Below are 13,701 nucleotides of genomic sequence, written 5' to 3' on the forward strand. Positions count from 1 at the left end.
AATTGAATGATTGACTTGGGACGCCGCTACCTTTCCCAGTGCTGTCAACAGGTTGCGAGTCGGAGGATAAGCGCTTAGTTTTCAGTCTCGATATGGGGCGTTTGATGTCTGGAAGTACACAGTTTCGACGTGCAATGTGCAGTCTTTTCCTCGGCAGCGCGATGTCGCTCTCTCCCAGGCCATAAATAACGCTGCGACCCGCCCATAAACGCACGTGGGCGCATTTTGGAGTCCGAACCCAGAATCCGACGTGTGGCTGCGCCCTTTTCGCCACATCTGCAGTTAGGTATATTTTTTCACAGCTTCTAGTAACATAATCCATGTATGCGCATCTGGTCATGGGACGCATTTTTGTCTTTAGCAAAGAATGTATGCTTTGTTTTACCTGTCCTGTTTTTATTTGATGAATATATTGTTTCTGGGACACGTGTAATCACTCTCATAGATTTACTAGAGGACATAATCTACGCTCTCATTCTGGTTTAGTACACTCTGTTCTGGTTTAGCAATTTCGAGTCAGGAGCAGTTTCCTATTTTGATATGTTTTCCTACACTGTGTACCCCATACGTGTATATTCAACAAAACTGGTGTTAATTGTCGCATGTAATAAATATGTCCTGTGCTTTCTTAAATAAATGAATGATTCATGGATCATGTGCTATAACCAGCCTCCCTTTGTCATTGAAGCATGGCATAATCCACCTCAAACGATCAGGGCCCGAACAAAAGAAATGCTTAAGAGGCCTTGCCGTTTTCTACGCAATGATGGCACGTGTATTATATTTTTATTATTGCGTAATTTTTGGCAACTTTAAATTCACGATGGCCTTGTGCGGTGCATGAACGCGTCTGCTTGAGAGCGTTCGCGTTACTTGCTGCCGAATTCTGCTTTGTGGGGTCTATGAAAGAACCGAAAAACAAACACGGGATGAAACTTCTTTCATTACGTGGTTCATCTTTCCCGGCCTAATGAAAAAAAAAAAAAAAAAACACTGCGCTTGCGGAAGGCTTTCAACCCTGCAGTTGCGCGTAACCTTTTCCCTTTTCATTCGGGTTTTCCATAAATAGTTAGTAATGAAAATATTTATTTATTTATTTATTTATTTATTTATTTATTTGAACAGCAAGCCTCTATTTAGGCCCAGCACAGGAGGGTGAACAGAACAACTTCGACAACAACAAAAAGACTGATCAACACGTACGAGACTAGCATCGTCCCGGACAAAGGAAGCACATCAAATACACAGCTTACAAAAGTTGATAATCTGCGTAAGAAGTTCTGAAACAGGCGCTACAAGGATGGGATGCACAGACAAGGGCGCCGATTGTATCAAGTGACCATCGCAATGAAACCCCATGCTAGCGCCGATTTAGCTTAGTCATAACCAGCGCATACGACACGAATCGTGAGATCAGCTGTTCATCGCTGGGCTGAGCAAAATGTGCCCAATGCCTAGATCTCCGCGTTCGAATCTTCTTTTCTTTTTTTTTTTTTTTTTGGTTTTTGTTTTCATCGCGATCGCATACGCGGCTACACGCTTCTCGTTGCCGACGGCGTGCCGCGCGCCATGGAGGCCGCGCGCTCCCGTTTGACTTCGGCGCCGCGGAGCGCAGCCACGGCGGAGGGGAAGCAGACGACGCAGGCGACGCGTCTCCGTTGCCATGACAACGCGGCGCATGCGCAGAGAGCAGTGGGAGTGAGATCAAGTGCGAAAAACCGCTCCCGACTGCGGCGGCTTGAGAAAGGGAAACGGCGGAGGGAGCGGCTTCAACGGACCTGGGCTTGCGAAGGCTAGCTGCGTGACGTCATGCCGTCTCCTAACTTTTTTTTCCTCCATGACGCTAATAGACAGTTAATCAGATTTGCAAACGAACAAAAAAATAGCATGACAAATATTTTCATCCAAGAAAAACTTTATTTCTTTCAAGAAAGCACATTTATACCGCCCAAAGAAATAAAAACATCGAAAAACATTGGTTTAATAATTGGTTTATTTTCTTCGTTATTAATAAAGCCAACTACTGTTGCAGCTCCTGAAGGCAAGCAGCACACTGTGCCGCGTTTGCCTTGCCTTTTTCCCATCCGAAGTAGTGTCTCCTCAGAATGGCCATAAAAATGTAGAGCTCTTGTCACAAAAGCGGAAGATTAGAGCGAAGTTGGATCGTGCATTTCAAAGGGTCATTCACCGGCGCCTTTTCAAGCAAGACGTAGCCATAGAGATAATATACTGACTCGACGTAGCAGACGACGCGCCGAGACCGATCTATATATATAACCGATCTTGTTCCCGCAGGATGCCCGCAGGGAGCAGTGCAGACACTTGCCAAACTGTGCCCCAACTTCCATCATCATCATCATAATTATGGGTAGTTAGGCAGCGCCACTGTGGCATTGCATTGATCTATGCGGTGTATAACGCATCGTCAGCCGTTGCCGCCTCAGACCAGCTGTTCTTTCGGCTTGCTGCTGCGGTGTACGCGAGCGTGGAACACTGATGGACATTTCTGTTCTCTTGCAGCGTAATGTCTTGAAGTGATCGAGCACCATGGCAGCTGAGACCGCTGAAGGGTTGGCGCCGCCTGTCGCTGCTGAAGATGTCGAGCTCGCCGATGTCGGCTTGCTCGTGAAGTATCTTCGTCGCGTGGTTCCAGTTCTCCTCGAAGAAGACGACGTTGCGCAGGCCTCCCTCGAGGCCGCCCTCAGTGACAAGGTCAACTTGGACGTTCTCCGCAAGTTTATCGGGGACCCACAAGTCAAGACGCTGTTCGTGCAGCGATCTTCTAGCAAAGGTGAATCCACCATCTCCTGGGGCCGGTTTAAGCCTAACGGGAATCGCTGCCCGCTGACGTAGACATAGTCCACTTGGGTGTTCCGGCAGCGGTGTTTGCGTAGGTGATATCTCTTGGCAAGTGTTTGTGGGCACCACGTTTCGCATGTGGCGCCTGTGACTGTCCCTCATTCTTATTTTTCGCTCGTTAATTTGAGAACATGGTCACAGTAGGCGCGTCCGCGGGAAGCTGGGCGTCTCCTCCCAGAACCGGTTGTCGGGGCGCGAATGAATGAGACAAACCTTTCTACTCCTTTCCTGTATTGTAACTGCGTCTGTAAGGTTACGTTAGCTTGCAAGACGCTGTCTGGACGTAAGCGACGCGGTCGTAGTCTACTGATGGGAGCTGGATGCTGGCTGGGAGCATCGCGCTTCCGTCTAGCTATGTCTGGACACACGATGTTCCTATCCCTGATAGGTAGCATGCCGATTTGACATGTTTGCATATTTAGTAATACCTGTGCTACACGAGCGTTTGAAAGGACATTTCAGTCGAATGACCTTCGAAATTTCAAATGCCATTCGAACTGGGAGTTCCGCCGATCTACACAATTCTCAAAGGCGGTTGAAAGATTCTGCGTTCGCCCGCCATGTTTTCGGTGTCGCCTCTGCTTCCCTGTTCGTTATTGGCAATAATTTAATTTTAAAGTTAAAATGAGCAAAAAAGTTATTAGCGATCAAATTTATAACATTCTACAAGGGTGCACAAAGCATGTGCTGACAGCCAGCTTTTTTCTTTTTTTCGCAGCCACAGTGTTGAGTACCAAGTTACCTTGTGAACGTAGAGCGAGTGATAGAAAACAGAGATAAGTGAGATATTATGAAGATTGTCCACTTTAAACCACAATTTTTACTCGTAAATTGTTTCTGTAATTACGACATGCAGGAACTGCTCCCGAAAGTAGGACCGTTCGCGTTTCGAAGGCCTTTGAGATTTCAAAGGTCAGATGTCGTCCTCCTTCGACTCAAATGGCATTTAATACCCGTGCTACACGAGCGTTTCGAAGGCCTTTGAGTCGAATGTCCTTTGACTCAAATGACACCTTTGAGCTGCTACACGACTTTTTTCAAAGGCCTTTGGTTCAAATGCCATTTGAGTCAAAGGAGCACGACAACTGACCTTTGAGAGACTCAAAGGCCTTTGAAACACGAACGGTCGTACCCTCGGGCTCAGTTTCTGCAAGCTGTAATAACAAAACCAATTATTTACGAGAAAAACTTTGTGTTTGAAGTGCAAGATCTTAATAATTTTTCACTTGTTCACTTGTTTCGTTCTGTCACTCGCTCTACGATTACGAGGTGACTTGGTACTCTCAACACCGGCGGTGCGAAAAAAGACAAAAAGAAGCTGGCTGCCTTGTGCATGTTTTGTTCGCGCTTGTAGATAGTTATCAATTTGGTCTCTAATAATTGCTTTTTTGCCCATTATAACTCTAAAATTACATTTTCGCCAAGAACGAAACATGGCAGCAGTGGCGACACCAAAACATGGCGGGCGAATGCGGAAACTTTCAACTGCCTTTGAGAATCGCCGTGTAGATCGGCGAAACTCCTTCCAGTTCGAATGGCATTTGAAATTTCGAAGGTCCTTCGACTGAAATGTCCTTCCAAACGCTCGTGTAGCACGGGTATAAAAGTCAAATGTTTTTGAAAAACATCGTTTAGCAGCTCGAAGGGGTCATTTGAGTCAAATGACATTCGACTCAATGGCCTTCGAAACGCTTGTGTAGCACATGTATAAAATACGGGCCTCTAGCAGTAAGGCAATAGTTTTTCATGCCTCGAGGCCGGGTCACTGGTGTGGCACATCGTGCAAGTATGCTGCTGCCAACTTTTGCAGCCGCGATCGGAGGGAGGAGGGAACCTGTGACAGCGCTACCAGTTCAGCCCTACAGCTCTGTACACGTATAGCGCGCATGTCCCGCCTTTGTGCCAATAACATTGTCGTCACATCTTCCGACTTCCCTTCGTCTGCTGTACAAGTCGCTTTTTCTCCCCTCTAGCTCAGGGCATTAAGTCAACAACGAAACACTGCGTTTCTATCCTGCATTGATACGTTGGTGTCACCGTGTCCTGCTGATGTGTGAAGTGCAATTACACGAGCTCATTCAGTTGTTTGCTTTGCACGGTGTCTGTTATGAGTGCTGTCGACCGTTCACCTTAGGCACTAAATCTGCCGGAAGAAACCTACGTGTACACTGAATTGCCCAGACAAGAAAAAATGACGAAACTAAGAGGTTTCTTCATTTTTTCTTTGTTGTGTTATCGAATTAGGATTGTGTTAGGCCCATGGAATGTCAATCAAGAGACAGGCTTCAGGTGTTTGTAACAATGTTTTTTGCAATTTGTTTCAGAAAGATGTCATTTTTTTTTTTCAAGCATCCAATTGCACAGCAGCAAGGCATTCTTTCCTCGTGTGTGCGATGCTAGTCTGCATTGCATGGCATTCGACAAGTTGGCCAAAGCATTGCTTTGCAGGACTGTGTAAACGGCATTGTTACATGGTTACCATCTGTCGGAGGCTGTAGGGAACACAGGAGGGTGTTGTAAATATTTTGCACATGTTTACAAATGTTGCAGCAATAGTGGATTAGGTCACCCGCCGGGGTGGCTCAGTGGCTAAGGCGTTGCACTGCTGAGCACGAGGTCGGGGGTTCGATTCCCGGCTGTGGCGGCCGCTTTTCTGATAGAGGCGAAAAGCAAAAACGCCCGTGTGTAGGAGATTTTGGCGCACCTTAAAGATACCCAGGTGGTCAAAATTAACCCGGAGCCCTCCACTGCGGTGCGCCTCATCGCCTGCGTCGGCGCGTTAAAACCCTACAATCAATCAATCAATAGTGGACGAGGTAATTTAGGGGCTCTAATTCGAGAAAATGCGTTTTGTGCACCTAGATATTATCCAAGCACTTTGATGTGAGGCTTGGATAGGACCCTTTTTATGGTGGCGAGTGCGTGGGTAAGGGAAAATGGCTCAACTTCCCTGGAAAGGCCTTGGGTTGCTCAACCACCCTGCATCCTGTGGCTGAGGCCTGGGCCTGTGCACAAGTTCAGGGGGAAGAGACGCAAAGTGAATGCCGGAGTCCTTCAATGCTTTTCTGGTCACAAAACTCTGGCCGCAGTTTCCTAACAGGGACAGAAGCTGCCGCTAGGGTCGCCGCTGTCAGCTTGGGGGAATTCCATGCCTGCATCATCAGCGTGCAAAGCGCTTGACCGAAGCTGCTGCCCCAGTTTGGGGCAATCGTTTCAACCCGCTGAAATTCTGCTATCACTCATATTTAGCCTGACATACAGTGTGGTTGCTCTATCCACATGTGAAAAAGTTTCTTTTGCTTATTTTTGCACGATATCAAGGTTCTGATGGAGCCAGTCCTGCCGACGCAGCAATAATGGATATCCGTGTTGTTGCAGCAGTTTTTTATCTGGTGCAAGGGAGCGCAAGATTGTGCTTTGTTTATTTACTTAGCACAGGTTCTTTACTTAGGCCTGTGACACTGCTGAAGCTTTAGAATTAGAAACTTAAATTTGAGGCTTGGAGCAGTGCCAATCACGCTAGTCAGTGAATCTGACAGTCTACGCCGCTGAGAGAGTTGCTGCTGAGAAAGTGCAGGAGTGAGTGGTCGAAAGCATCTGATGAGTGAATGAATAGGTCAGAAGATACGACAGCACAATGGGTGGAATTGGGGGGTGATGCATTTTTGTTGCTGCTGGGTGCAGGGGAACATGGGGTGTGGGGGTGGTGCTGATCATCATAATCAGCCTATCTGCGCCATAGAGTTTCATACTAATATACACTAAAGGCAAATTTGGCGCCACTGTCTATGGGAGCCATGCTTCTGCGAGTGTTCCATCATGTACTGGGCAGGCACGTTCCACTTGTCCTTGGCATGGCTCATAAACAGGCTGAAAAGTTGGCTCTGGCTGCAAAAATGCAACAATATTACTCTAGAAGGTTCATCAAATTTGCTTTGTCATAAAATTTAGCCTCCAATAAGATTAATTTGTCAGTGATTATGTACAAGCTTCATGCACGATGAACAAGAAAAAAATGTTACCCCTTTTTGTTGATTTTGGCTTCGAGACAAAAAATAAGCCATATGGCTAGCTAAGCCAAGCAGGCGAGGAACGTCGCTAGCGGCAATGGCGCCGCTACAGTGTCTAGAATAGGGAAGTGTGATTACCGCCGGTCGGCTCCTATGGCCACCATCGTCGCCGCCTTTCATGCATCCGCGAGATGGCACTAGTGTCGTTTACACGTCGAGCTGAGTGCACGATACATGGCCGTAAGCGCGTTTTCCGATCTTTTCGTTCTAAATTTTTGTCGCGCTTCGTCAGTTATGCTGGATATGGTGCTGAAATTTGGTCTGGGATAAGCCGCCAGCATTACAGTCACTGTTTCGTGCTTGATTGCACGACGGGTAATAAATGGTTCCAGAAGTTGTTGCTTTTCGGGGTGCCGGAAGACAAGTAAACGGGGCTCAAGTGGCAGAGCAACACACCACGAGGCAACAAGCCGCTCGAACATTTCAATCCGCAGTTAACGTCGCGCCTAAATTTGAACACAACACCCGAGGTGAAATGGTGCGCTGGTGCACATGGTGTGCTGATGTGCTAGTGCACCATCTCGCCATGATGTGCATGCCGTTTCTCCAGCCGGATGCGATCTCAACGATCTTAATTCCCAAACGTGCCACATTACCTCTCAAAGCCAGGGCCCAAAAGCAGAAAACGAAACGGAAGGTAGTAAAAACAAACGAAAGTTGCACCTCCACAAAAATGCCGCGAATATGGATGGGCTGGTTGTCACTGGACGAATTGAACGATGCCCCCGCGCTTGCCGCTAACTCTCTAGATTACCGAAATGTTACTATTCCATTAAACCAGTCAGGCAAGCACGTTTATAAAACATTGATTTCACCGCAGGGCATAAATAAAGGGGTGCGGTTAAGTTAGGATGAGGAAGAGTAATTAGGTTAGTGCAGTGCACGGGCCTGGGCTGGACTGAAACCCCGAGCCCGGCCAGTGGGCCGGGCTTGGGCCGGGTAGCACGCATTGAATCAGGCCCGGGCCGAGCTCGGGCTTGAATCAAAGTTTTGTCGGGCCATGCCGGTCCGATCCGGGCTGGGAAGTTCCTGAGGCCCGGCTATCCTGGGCCGCAAATTCTAAATTGTTGGCAAGAGAAAGTTTTCTTGTTATTTCAGGTAAAGTGAAAACAAAATAATTCACTTCCGTGCCATTAAAAGATATGATGAAAAGACGATTGCACTTGGAAAGCCTTCACATCAATAAAGAAACGTCTGGGTACCATCAGCTTAGTGGGAGAGAGCGGGACAGAAAATGAGCACACTCCAGCCACATGATTGTATTTTCTCTCTCCTTTTCAAACTACAACAAACAGAAAAAAACGTGACCTGGATTTCGCAGTGTGTGCAGAGTTTGAAGAACTAATTTTCGAAGCAGAGCCCATGATTTTTTCGCGCAAGAATTTTTTTAGAGCCATGACTAAAGGCAAGAAAGAACAGAAGTGCTGATAAAATCATGCTGCCAACGTAACTACAGGGAAAGACAAAAATCAAATGTTGAAACCGGGCGCATCATCTGATCAAGTTTCAGCAAGGAATGGAAGAACGAAAGGTGCAATATCTGTTGAAGAATTGCATAATAAAAAAATCCACTTTTTCGGAATCATTTAAGGTATCTGCCTTGATTTCGAAGACTGGCAAATGAAGTTACACGACTGCCGAAAATACAGCTTCTAAGTGAGGATAAGTTGTACAAATTTTGGTCCAAGTTTAAAGGAAATTTAAATCTAAAGTAGTCGTATTCGCTTTGTGCTTACGCTTTTTAGGTTAACAGCAAACTTCATCAAGTTCATGTCAAAATCTTGTCGGACTAGGGATGATATTTAAAGAGACACTGAAGTGAATTTGCCAAGCTCCCATTTTTGCTTGCACTGCGTAGACTGGCTCAAATTTGCACACTTTTCATCGTTTATCCGGTTGACAAGTCGGCAATTATTTTACAAAGCGCGAAAGAAGAAAAACTACCATGAGCGGTTTGTGGCGGCCGCACCAACTAAAGGATGTGATGACAGGAGGAGACGCACCGTGATTTGTTAGCATTCATACAAGTTTCGGTTTCGGTTCTGTAAAACATGCTTGACATCCGACGGCATCGTTGGATGGGCATTCTTGATATCTTGGTAATCGTCGTACCGCGCTTCTGCCATGTTGTCGGCTGTAAAATGCATAAGTAGGGTGTCTAGCGACCGGGAAAACCGGGAGAACAGGGAAAAGTCGGGGAATTTTGAGCCACCGGGAAAAGTCAGGAAATTGTCAGGGAATTTTTCTATCAAGTAGTACCAGTCAGGGAAAACCACTTCGGGGCCTTCCCACACTGTTTTAGAATAGGGGAAACCAGTCTTGGGTCCCCCAAGTTACACAAACGCAACACGTTCGCGGGTGACGAAAGCGTGATCCGCATGAAACGTTTTCTCGGCACGGTGTGTGCCAAGCGGCAGGCGCCGGCAACATGGCGGCAGCACCGGTCGCAAAGTAGTGCGGTAGCTCCAACGGCCGCTTTTACCACTTATTAAAATCTTAAAATGCTACTCAAGGCACAAACGCACTTGTGCAGGAAAGGAGCCACCGCAGGCATGAAATCGTCGACGGGGCCGTAAAAATACAGCGCGCGAATCACGTGCAGAAACTCGGCGTGCGGTTCACACAGCTTGCAGCTGGCTTAGGTTGCTGGGTGCACTTGCGGAGAGGGACGATGTGTGTGGTGCCCAAATCACCCGCACGACGCGCTTTTAAATGCAGAGCATTTCAGTAACTCACAATGTCACCCGCGTTGACATCCGTAGTCGTAGTCCGCACGCCTCCTCCTACACTACCGTATTTTCCGGTGTATAGGTCACGGTTTTTTTCTGAAATTTTCGTGTGTGCGTTTATCCACCGGTGCGACTTATGTATGGAAGAATTCCGGTTCGCGGCGGCCGCGCGTGGGCAGCGCACGTTAGGAGACACAGCTCTATGGTCAAAATGAATCCGAAGCCCACCGCTACTGTTCCTCATAGCCCATATGTCGCTTCAGGACATTAAATCAAAGAATTAGGAGTTTATTCCAGTCGAAAACAATGGCAATGGCCTGCGACAACCGCGCGCCACTTTCTTCCATGCGCAGTAACTACAGTTCAGAATAAATTCAAAGTAATATCATACTGGGTAGCAAAAATAAAATGCAGCTTATAAATTATCACAGAGAGTTACTCTGAAGGAGGTAAACGTGCTGCTAATTTTTAAAATGACAGCTTGCTGATAAGTTTCGATTTTCAGGCCGCTTCCGGTCGCGTCACTTCCGTCCGCCATGACACCTTTATTGCGCTGATTTACGAGAGCACGTGAAAGACACGCGACGTTTGGAGAGGTGGCCAAATGGGTCTCCGACTCTTGGGACTCCATTTCTACAAAAGCAGTTGTAGCCGGGTTCATAAAGGCCGGAATGATCCGTTCCGCGAGTGGTGACGATGTTGGCGGAGAAGATATCAGTGAGTCGGAGGGCGATAGCGATGTGCTGGCGGAACTCCAACTTGAAGTTGCTGAATTGTTTGTTAGCGAGTCGAAGAAAGACGACTTAGATGGTTTTGCCTAACGCTGTTTTTAAGTACATGCCATCTGTGTGTATCAATAAACCATTTTTGAGAACTTTGTTCTGTCAAGACTTTGGACGGGAGATGCACGTGTCTAGCCCTCCTCACCGGGCGATGCGTTGATAGGTGGCGGCCGCCGCAACCATGTACTTTCGCCGCTCTTTCTAACGATCTGATTCACTGTGAGTTTACCTAATTAACAAGTGCGTCTTATACACCAGTGCGACTTATATACGTTTTTTTTCGGAAAAACTGTCATTTTGAGGGGGGTGCGACTTATACAAAGGTGCGACTTATAGACCGGAAAATACGGTATATATAAAAAATACTATCTGGCGCCTGGTTTCGATCCCTCGACCCTGCGGGCGGAACGCAATGTACATGGTGCTCTACCCACTGTGCCACAAAGCAGACACAGAATTGCAGGCTACGAACGCGCCTTATATCCTTGACTCATTCAAACTACGTCAAGAAGCTGCTGATACAACGCATTCACTACCACCAACTCCCCAAACACTAAACGTTAATGCAATACACCCACCCCCTATGCGACGCATTTACTCGAGTCCCCCTCGCGGGGAGATGGGCCCAATTTTTTTTCCAGCGAATTTTAAAAGGCAGCGCTTTTCGGGAGGTAATCTCGAAAGAACTTCTTTCTTATGACATCAGGAGCCAGAATTACATAGTCAAAAAGGAACATGACATGGTTTAGCATGAACCGCATGCGGCGTTTTCTGCTCGCGAAAACGCACCGCGCACGTCACAGGCGCGCTGACGCTGCCGCGGAACCACCCGCACGCTGCGCGCGGTGCTGCCGGCGGCGGCAACATCGCGGCAGCTTAAACCGCGAAGCTCGAGCGACCGCTTCTAAGCGCTCTCTAAAATGCCGCACAAGGCACGCACGAAGTTGCTTGTGCGGTAAAGGAGCTTTTAATGTGCCCGAAAACGTTGCTATAAAACATCATCTGCGCCGCTAGTGAAAGCTCCCATGCAATACCTGCCCGGGGTGGTAAGCCTAAGCATCTCTGGCGGAGTTAGCCGGCTGTCTCGAGCGCTTCGAAACTGCCGCCATGAGGCACGTGGCTCCCCATTGGCGCAAGTCGTCAGGCTCCTCCCACTGCCGCTCGCCGCACGCGCCATTTTCTGAGCGAGGCAGAAGCTTCCGCGCGCGAGAATCGTCGACGTGGGCGTCGAAAAATCGCACGCACAACGCCGACGCGCCCGAATCGCGTGCAAAAACGCACCATGCCAGGGGTGAGACAGCTGCGCATATTGCGCAGATTTGATACAAATTTGTTTTCCTGCGCCAGGATGCTCCAAAAGCTTGAAAATTGTAAAAATTGCGCCAAACTGCTCCAAAACACTCTTAGTGCGAATGATTTTAACGCTCCCGTCAGTTTCAATGGGGGAAAATGCTCACTGACGGCATAATTTTTCAGCATACCCAAGGTGATGCTGTTTTTAAAGGTTTAAGTGATTGATCATTCAATAAAAAAACCTGCATAAAAGTGTCCCCGAGATAGTTTTTTCGAAAGTCACAATGTCGTGTCGCACATGTTATATTCTGTGCGTTGTTAAAGTTTTCCCATCGAAAACCATTGCAAAGTCCTGTAGAAAAAATACTCGTGTATTGAGGCGTCAAACTACATGTGCAAGTTGATGAAAAAAACGGCAATTTTCGGAGCGCCGTATCTCTGGAACGACATTACTGGGCGGCGCCATCTTGGTGTGGTGAAGATATGAAAACGTGGCCACCGGGCGAAGCAGTTGCTTGTGGATGAGGCGGAGTGCTTTTTGCCGATTTCTACCGTGATTTTTGTCATGGGGGTGGCTGGGTTTACATTTAGACCTTTGATCTGTTGCGGGACTCCAAGGACGGGAGTTCATCAAAAACAACACGGCGCCCGCGAATTCGCCGTGTTTCGGCTTTGAATGTGAGGCCGATGCGTGCTTGAAGTGAAATTTGGGATCCATTGCGGTGTTATAAAACGCTGAGTTATTGCTGCCTTTGACAGTGAGCTTGTGAGCGGGGGGAATGGGACGATCGACACTGCAGAAGTAGCGGCGCAGCGCCGCAGGCTACATCGCCGCAAAATGTTCAAGCAGTGTCCGATAGCGGGACGTGCTATTATTTAACGCTAGTAATAATGGTTCATTTATCTGAAGTGAAATTTAATGCCGAGAGGGGGACGGCTAAACATAGTGTTACTCAAATTACGATCGTAGTGAACGTGCACTGTCACCTTGCTTTGCGCAACTTTTGCCGTGGCTCTACACTTGTGCGTAAAGCCGAGGATGGGATTACAAAAATAACAATTTCGGCATTCACATGATAATAAAAATGCCTTAGGATTGCTTCGTTTTTCAATTAGATATTTTCAACGGCCCTCCATTCTACGCATACAGCCTAAAATTTTAAAAATGGTTTGTAAAAGTAGTGCAGTTCGTATCTTGTGATACTCTGATAGAAAAAAACTTTATTGAAAGGCTGTTTCAGTGTTATGTACGTTCAAAACCGATTAAAAAAGTGCACTTTTCCTCCTGCATTGCCAAAAATATTATTTTTTTAGACTCCTAAGGTGGCTATTTATGAAATGTCGTACTTCTGCTCCAAATCAAGGTTCTTCTGCTCCAAAATCGAGATTTCACTGCTCCAAAAACTGCTCCCAAATCTGATTCAGCTGTCTCACCCCTGCATGCGGTTCACGTTGCATGTCGAGCCAGGACAATCGAGAAAAAAAAGCAAAAGGTGCTCGCTGAAGCGCAACTTGAAGCTTCTATCCCACGAGATGAAATAAACTTTCTGAAGCCGCAACTGAAGGCAAGCAAACCTCAAGCTGAACGAACTGAAGTTAATCAAAGTGCAATTTGAGAATCAGGGCACTTGCAACAAATGTGTTTTTCCCTACGATAAAATGTGCTTTCTGTACGCTTTTTATATGCTTCACGGACCATTTCCATAGAATGGCGCCTGTATAGGTCAGGGAATTTCGACTAAAATGGTCATGGAAAAGTCAGGGAAATTGAATTAGGCAATTTGCTAGACACCCTGGGTAAGCCTCCCAGGACGGCTTGGAATCGTAGCAATCACTAGCCGAGGCCTACGCAGTGGATGCGTCCCCACAGACGCTGTAATGTCATGCGCCTTTCCCCCATATTTGGAGCTTGCCTCACTCATGCCTGTATCATAAAAAGAGTGTTCGCACCAGGCCAAGGGTCTGTGG

General features: G+C 47.2%; 1 protein-coding gene across 1 annotated transcript in view; it reads left to right on the plus strand.

Annotated features, from left to right (window-relative positions):
- Nucleotides 1-2,404: 2,404 nt before the first annotated feature.
- Nucleotides 2,405-13,701, plus strand: part of LOC144174886 (dynein heavy chain, cytoplasmic-like) — a 408,801-nt gene continuing 397,504 nt past the window's right edge. Inside the window, exon 1 of the mRNA XM_077703850.1 lies at nucleotides 2,405-2,791. Coding sequence (XP_077559976.1) covers nucleotides 2,548-2,791 — 244 coding nt within the window. The 5' untranslated portion in view covers nucleotides 2,405-2,547. The remainder of the gene's footprint in view (nucleotides 2,792-13,701) is intronic.

The sequence above is a fragment of the Haemaphysalis longicornis genome, unplaced genomic scaffold, assembly GCF_048455015.1.
Source record: "Haemaphysalis longicornis isolate Haplotype H1 unplaced genomic scaffold, Haemaphysalis longicornis Haplotype H1 scaffold_1, whole genome shotgun sequence".
NCBI lineage: Eukaryota > Metazoa > Arthropoda > Arachnida > Ixodida > Ixodidae > Haemaphysalis > Haemaphysalis longicornis.